Source organism: Ctenopharyngodon idella, chromosome 10 (assembly GCF_019924925.1).
Source record: "Ctenopharyngodon idella isolate HZGC_01 chromosome 10, HZGC01, whole genome shotgun sequence".
Classification (NCBI taxonomy): Eukaryota; Metazoa; Chordata; class Actinopteri; order Cypriniformes; family Xenocyprididae; genus Ctenopharyngodon; species Ctenopharyngodon idella.
The window spans coordinates 35,336,188-35,343,594 of record NC_067229.1 but is presented as its reverse complement, the minus strand read 5'-3'; the positions used below and the strand labels follow the sequence as shown (position 1 = coordinate 35,343,594).

The following is a 7,407-nucleotide window of genomic DNA, read 5'->3' as shown; positions in this document are numbered from 1 at the left end:
AGATGTTACAGTTTTTCACTGTATATGGTAAGGGAACGTGCTGTTAATCAATTAACAGGTTTTTAGCATTTTTAGTCTTTTACTGTTACAATTACAGTAATTTTTTTTAAAGTGCCTGAAAGGTTGCAGCCGGGTTCTGTGAGTCGTGTCATCTTAGTAAGTTGGTGAATGTTAAAATATGATATACCATGTATGTGTATGTGAATTTTAAGCTTGACCTTGATCTTGAATTTTAAGCTTGGCATCTTTTACTGAAACTGGGTGTGATCTTACACATTCATGCTTTGACCGCAGATGTTTCTTCATCTAGCGGTTCATTTCAGGCAAACTTCTAGTTTTTAACAGATGATATTTCTTAAGTAATCCAAATTTTATATCCAAGCGAAGAATGTTTTGCATTAAATATTTTTTATTTGTCTTTATGTGCAGAACACTTGCAAATTACTATCACACAGGTACTCATTGTTTGTTCATATTACGTGTATCTACAGCCACTTAAAAATGTAGGAATGGCACTGCATTAGATTTGAACCATTTATTTTAATTAGTATTATCAGTCCTAGATTAATTTATTTTAAAGAAATGTAACACTTTTCAAGCTAAACAAATCACAAAAACACTATAAATAAAATAAAAATTGCTAGTAAACCTAATTAGACAAATGAAATGTCATGTCATATCATTGGTCAAATGGCATCAGTGTGTGTGTGTGGAGACAGGCTGATTTTAATTAAGGAACAGGAAACACAAGGAACAGGAACATGTACATGTAACAACTGGCAAATAATCATGCAAGGGTTATTTATACAGACAGTTAACAGGGCACATGCACCTGGGGAGACAGTCAAGAGGATCCAATCAGAAAAGAAACTACAAAAGGACTACAAACTGGCACAGATTCTCAAGAAGCAAGAATTACAACATAAAATCCAACACAAGACAGGAAACATGACAGTATGCATATTACATGATTGAAGTGTATAATTTAGAGTGAAATTTTACAAAACATACAAACATAGACAACTTATGCTTTAGATTCTTCTACAAGAATTTGAGCTGCTTCTCAGCAGATCATTTTTCTTCACAATCTTGATTGTTCTCCATTATTGCAGTTTGGCAATCAGAATATATGGTGCTGTTTTATTTCTTTCTCTAATGTTTTTTCTCGTTAACAACATTATAGTTAACATAAATTTACATAGAGAAAAGGATCTAACAGATTTATGAGAGAATCCCATAAAAGTCACATCAAAATTAAAAGAAAAATTAAAGAAATTATACTATGCATACACAAAAGGGGGAGGGGACAGACTTTTTTTTTTTTTTTTTTTTTTTTACTTTTTGAAACATTTACCTCCCATTATTCTCATTTGTTGACACATGATCAATAAATTTATGAAATTACATGTTCATTATCATTTTTTTTATTATTATTTTAAGATGAACCCCATATTTCAAATTACTGTTTTGTTTTGTCTCACTGAGGAATGAATGAATAGACCAAAAACAATATTAGCGGCATCTAACATCTATAATAGAGACCATATTTATTTAAAACACACACAAAACATATAAAATACATTCATGTGGCAGGATAATCACAGTATTATATACAGCTGTACGTCACTTCCAAATACTTATAGACACGCCTACATGGATCAGAGTAGACAGAATTCGAAGCATTTAGATGACAAGACTTCCTCCCATTGCACCTTATAAGGTAAAAAAGAAAAAAACACAACCGAAAATATTATTTATCATCATTAACATACGTAGCTTGCCTTGTGTATCATTATTCTCTCACATAATCAAATAATCATCCACCCCTAATTGTCCCTTATGTATATTTTGCATATTGTTTCAGCTGAAGACTGAATGTTTATGTGTGTCTATGTGATCTGATGTCTTAAGTGACTCTAGATGAAGTGTATCTGTACCTGGAACGCAGGCTGCCAGTCTGAGGAGAGTAACAGTGTGGTGTGGTTGCTAATTTATGGGGGCAGGTTACGAGATCCCGCCGTCCATAATTGGCATGATGAACAGAAATAACACCAGTATCTTTTGAAACACAAAAACAGCAGATTTCAAAACGGTAATTTGTGCCACTTTTTAATGCTATGATCTCAAAAAGAACCTTCAGAAAGAAAAGATAAATCTTACCACAGAAAATGGCACTTTGGGTATTTTCACAGGTTACACTTCTTTCTAAAATTAGTTTGGGGAAAATGGGAACAGAGGTCAGTAATATTAATAGTAACTACCAGTTCTAGATATGTAAAGAAAATAAAACAATAAAGAATTTTATGATTAATGATCAACTTCAAAATCTAGGATGGAAATTGTATGTATAAAACATCTGGCTTACTTGCAGGGGTACAGAGATAAGACACATCCAGGTATTTATAAGTTCCATAGCAAGGATCAGAGAAAACTGAGTTCACTGCAGGAACAGAACAGCTCTTACTTCCATCACACCTGATTCATGGACAGACAATGACAAGTACTTAAGAACAGCTTTAATATACTATAGAAATAGAAAAAAAAAATCTCTTATAAAATTATGCATAAAATTAAATTGTAAACATAAACATTTTTTTTTCTGCTATCTGTTAATCCTACCGGGTGGACATTGTATAGAGGGATGTTTCTTGGAAGCAGTGTGTATTTGAGATCTGATTAGCTGGTATTCCACTAGCGCATGTTGTGTGATCAGTTCTCCCATAATTGGCTTTAAGGACCTTTATGAATCCCAAATCTGACATATATATAAAAAAACAAAAACAAAGTGTAAGCATACTGCATGTAGATTCAAGGCTCAATGTCCCCTCCTGTTCTTGTTCTACTTTTTTGTTTTCTGTCTCTCTCATACTGTTCAATTTGGACATAAAAGGCCAAAAATATAACTTAAAAATGACTGAATTACTCACCACATCTGAGATATGCAGATCCTCCTTCACAGGTCAGTGTTCTTTTTGCTTCTGCACCTGCAGAGAAGAAACATGCTGTTTAGGTGAGGTGATATAAAATTACACGAAATGAAATAATGTAATGTAATAAATGTCTTTTTATTTAATGAGACTATGCATTATACATTAGTCAACTGCCTTACCATGTTGATACAGAAACAGCAACACTGAAAATCAAAATCAAATATAAACAAATTGAAAAACTGAAAATTTGAAATCATGTCAGTTGAATTGGTTCTAAATCAGTACTTACAAATGATCCAGCTTAGCTTTTGCACCAGCATGTTGAATGTGTGAACAGAAGGAAAACTCTAGAATTCTCTTATGGAGACACACGTGCACACGGTATTTATAACAAACACAGACCCACCATCATCTGTTTACTGTAGATAACAAATGCGGAAATGGGCATACCTGTCAACAATCCTGTTTTCCCTGGAAAACTCCCGTAATTTGTATGGTCCAGTGATTTGCTACAATATTGAAGCACTGAATTCCGTTACAACACCATATATAAAAACCTTAACCTCAAAGGCTTATAAATCCTGATATAACTACATTAGGATATTGTGACATGCAGGCCAATTGTTTATTGTTAACTTGGTTGATTGTACTTTGCAAATGTTTTATGATTCGGAGTAGGCCTTTCCAATTTATTGCTTTGTTTTGATCACGTGCGGTGCAGTCACCTTCAGAATATTTCTGGTAAATTTGTTCCTGTTGTGGGATTGCCTGATTCTGTGAATTCACACTCCCAGAGCTTTCCCGTAACCATGTTTGCACATCCCGGATAGTCCAACAAAGTGTTTCCCAATCCTGTTTCTGCAGACACACACCTGTTTTTGGAACTCTTCCTAATCATGCTATCAGTCCGGCTCGTAGTGATTTTTATGCCTTTACCTGTAAACTTTTTCATTCTCCATTTCCATTTCAAATTGTTATATATCCTAACCATTGTTAACATGTATTCATTACTTCCATGAGCTCATTGTTTCTACCTTAAATTAATACATTGCTTAAATTAATACATTGTTAGCTAACTGTGTTATTTGTATAGCCTATGTACATTTCTGAAATTACATAATTTTGACACATACAGTATGTAGTCACCTCTGATAACAGATTACTCTAAATTGTAATGTTGCCATGCCTTTTCTATAAAGCAGCTTTGAAACAATATGTATTGTGAAAAGCGCTATACAAATAAATGTGAATTGAATTAAATTGAATTTTCCCGTTCAAATAATCACACTATAACTATCCACGCGCATACGCATTGTGGGATTGTTCTGTCAAAGTCCCCCTATGTTTCCCCTTAGGTTTGTGAAAATGATAAATGTGATTTTTCATTTACTGCAGAAAATATCAGTAGAGTAGACATAGATGGAGTCAAAGTCCAAGGATATTAATATTACAATACCCAAAAACTAATATAGATCTCTGCGAGAAAAACAGAATATGGTTGAAACTCATGAGCCGATTATCTGTAAAAAACAATCAGTTGCCATGCATTCAATAGGTAAAGAGTATGATCAAATTGATCGGCGCCAATAGCCTCGGAGGCAGCGTACTGACATATAGGCTAGCCTTATATAGTCTATGAGGCTAGCGCAGTTGTGGACTTTTGTGGACCGTCCCCATCTCTCTCTCTCACTCTCCAACTTCACTTCCTGTCAACTTACTGTTCTGTCATCATAAAGGCATAAACGTAAAAAAGAAATCTTAAAGAATAAATTATAATCAAATTGGCTGTACAAGTAATTTCAACTAAACTGACTTAAAAAATTAAATGAAATCTCGTATAACTTAAAAAAACGAAGCAAAATTATTTTGATAAGTTAAAGTAATGGAAGATGTGTGTTGTCATGACAGTGATCATATAATTTTTTACAGGTATATATGTAAGAATTATTTACATGCTGGGCATTTTTTTCTAGATAGTTTTGTGATCTTTGGTTAGTCATAAACATGAAGTGTTTTATGACCCAAGATACCTCAAATGTCTCTTTTTATTATTCTTCATTATAGAGCATTCCTGCTTATTTATCTGCATATGTTTTGATCATATTTTAGACATTTATTCACTGTTTTGGCATGATAATAAAAACAGCCTACTTAACAAATCAAATAAACCCATACTTCTTATTAAAATGCTTCTTCTTTATTAACACACTTTTGTATTCAGAAATGAAATTTGCATTTGTTGTTGCCTGCTTTATCTGATATGATCAATGAACAGCCCAGATAACATTTCAGAATAAAGTATTCTAGCAGTTATTTATTAACTTATTTAGCCATATAACATATACCCAGCCATCTTTTCTTACTGTTCTAATAATTTTTTTCAAGAATATTCTGCAGAATTATATAATAACATTTGCATCAATTAAATGCTACTGTAATAAATTGTGTCATGTCTGTTTGGTTGAAGAACATCATGAAGGGGCAGGGGAGATTTCGATTCAACTGCAATTGATTTTTGAAGTGTTTTTTACAATAAATATTGTTTCAAAGCAGAAGCTTTGAAGAAAATAGAAATGGAACAAGAAAATAAAAAGAAATTCTAAAGAAAACAATGTTCTGCTTCTGCTCTTTCAGGCTGTTTTGTTGATCCTCCTTCTACAAAAGTTGTTTCCAGACCAACTGGTGCAGCTCATGCTCAGCATTAGGACAGAAATCAAACATTGCAGCATTATAGTTTTCATTGAGATCTCTGAGTGAAAAACTAGATATGTTGAACCAACTTTAGAAATGTCTTTAAAATCAGGGTCAGCCATCAGAGAGCATAACAACTTGTCAAAACTTAAGAAAAATCCACTTTAAGCTTTTATCTTTTGGTTTTTCTACAACTTTTAATTTAATTTCATTTATTTAACTTGCAAACCTATACACAGTTGAAAATCACTTCTGAGTACTTACAGATGCCATAACACGGATCAGAGAAGACTGAATTTGAAGCATCTAGATGATAAGACCTCTTTCCATTGCACCTAATATACAAATATACCATTTTTTTTGTTTACATTGTATGCTTCTTAAGTGACTCTAGACTGTAGTCTACCTGAAAAAAAGGTTTTAATTATTGGACCAAAAACCTCATGTAATAACCTAGAATACTGTCTAACACTTGAAGGCTGCTCTGTCAAGTATTCCTCGTTACTTAGTAACCTGGGTGAGCTCTTTGAGAGCTCTTTCTGTCAACACTGCATTGGCTCCCTATTAAACATTGCATACATTTTGAAATCTTGCTAATTACTTAAAAAAGCACTAAATGGTTTAGCTGCTCAGTGCTCGAGCGAGCTGTTAACGTGTCATTGTCATAGGCGGAGTTTCACAAAACGATAAAATAAGTTCTACTGCAGTTGTGAAGTAATCAATTTAAACTATTTGCAAATAATATTTTGTTTTTAAATATGCACACGTTCTTACTGATATCTGATATGTCGAAAACGGAAAACGTTTCTTGTCTCGTCACATTCCGTTATGAGTTAAGTGAATCAAATGTAAATTATACCATAATTTACATTCAAAACAGTGAAATTTCTTAAAAAGTTGAGTTGCTTGCATCCCTGGACATTACTGTCAGTCGTTCAGCATTCCTCTCGTAAAACAGATAAATAAATATTAATGTTTAGCTGCTACCTTCCACACACTCTTTCAGAGGTAAAACTACAGCGTTGCGCTAGAATTCATACTCGTCTTCTGTAAACAGCAAGACCTGCCTTCTTTGATTTGACTGGTGGTTATCTCACTCATTTTGACATGCTATATTGTGCTATATTGACTGTTGAGACAGCTAGCAATCTAAAAACTTTTTGTCATGCAAATAACAGAGCTGCGCATAATGGAGTGCAGCAGAGCAGCATCATATCAAATATTGAGGGACAATTTAGCCATTTCTAATTTTTGGGGAGACTTGTCCCTCTAAATGTCTATGGTGGCTAGGGAGAGTGGGGACGGTTGCAACACTTTTTGCATTTCCTTCAATTTCTTAGAGACCATTTGCATTTGAAAGCCAAAATTTTAATACATTAAACCCAGGTCTGTCAGCTACCCACCCACACCGGTGTAACATGCATACATATGATAATATACATACAATTTATACTTGAATACACAAAGTCAAATGTTGCAGCTGACCCCATAAGAGGGGACGGTTGCAACGGTCCACAGGGACAATTGCAACATTTATTAAAAAGTAATTAAAATCATTCTTTAACATCATTTTGCATTTTTTTTTTATTTTATTTGTGCACAGACAGAGTCTTCACTAAGTTAAATTAACTGTATAAAGACAAAGACTATTAAAAGGAAAAAGAAACATTTTCAAGTAACAAGTAACTATGTTTTGGTTAGCTGTTATAATAAATTTGCAATACTAAATATTTTAATCGTAAATCAAGACTTTGAAATTCACTGAAAAACTTTTGTATACTTCTCT

General features: G+C 33.3%; 1 protein-coding gene across 2 annotated transcripts; it reads right to left on the bottom strand.

Moving 5' to 3' along the window:
- Nucleotides 1-702: 702 nt before the first annotated feature.
- LOC127521635 (L-rhamnose-binding lectin CSL3-like) lies at nt 703-3,398 on the bottom strand. Of its 2 annotated transcripts, XM_051910981.1 has the most exons (9): nt 3,381-3,398; nt 3,220-3,287; nt 3,110-3,133; nt 2,928-2,984; nt 2,620-2,755; nt 2,366-2,475; nt 2,161-2,205; nt 1,938-2,058; nt 703-1,712 (listed from the first exon to the last, which is right to left on the bottom strand). In XM_051910981.1, exons 2-9 carry the CDS (start codon nt 3,248-3,250, stop codon nt 1,607-1,609), a joined length of 630 nt encoding a protein of 209 aa, XP_051766941.1. In that variant the 5' UTR covers nt 3,251-3,287; nt 3,381-3,398; the 3' UTR covers nt 703-1,606. The 2 variants fall into 2 exon arrangements, with proteins under 2 accessions (XP_051766941.1, XP_051766940.1); XM_051910980.1 differs by having other exon boundaries at nt 3,220-3,394.
- Between the last annotated feature and the right edge of the window lie 4,009 nt (nt 3,399-7,407).

What these genes read in the sequence shown, in the direction of transcription:
- LOC127521635 (XM_051910981.1), bottom strand. Translation starts at nt 3,250, where the DNA reads ATGCTGGTGCAAAAGCTAAGCTGGATCATTT. An exon ending in GCTGTTTCTGTATCAACATG is followed by an intron (nt 2,985 to 3,109) that starts GTAAGGCAGTTG and finishes TCTTCTCTGCAG; the next exon opens with GTGCAGAAGCAAAAAGAACA. An exon ending in ACTGGCAGCCTGCGTTCCAG is followed by an intron (nt 1,713 to 1,937) that starts GTACAGATACAC and finishes TTACCTTATAAG; the next exon opens with GTGCAATGGGAGGAAGTCTT.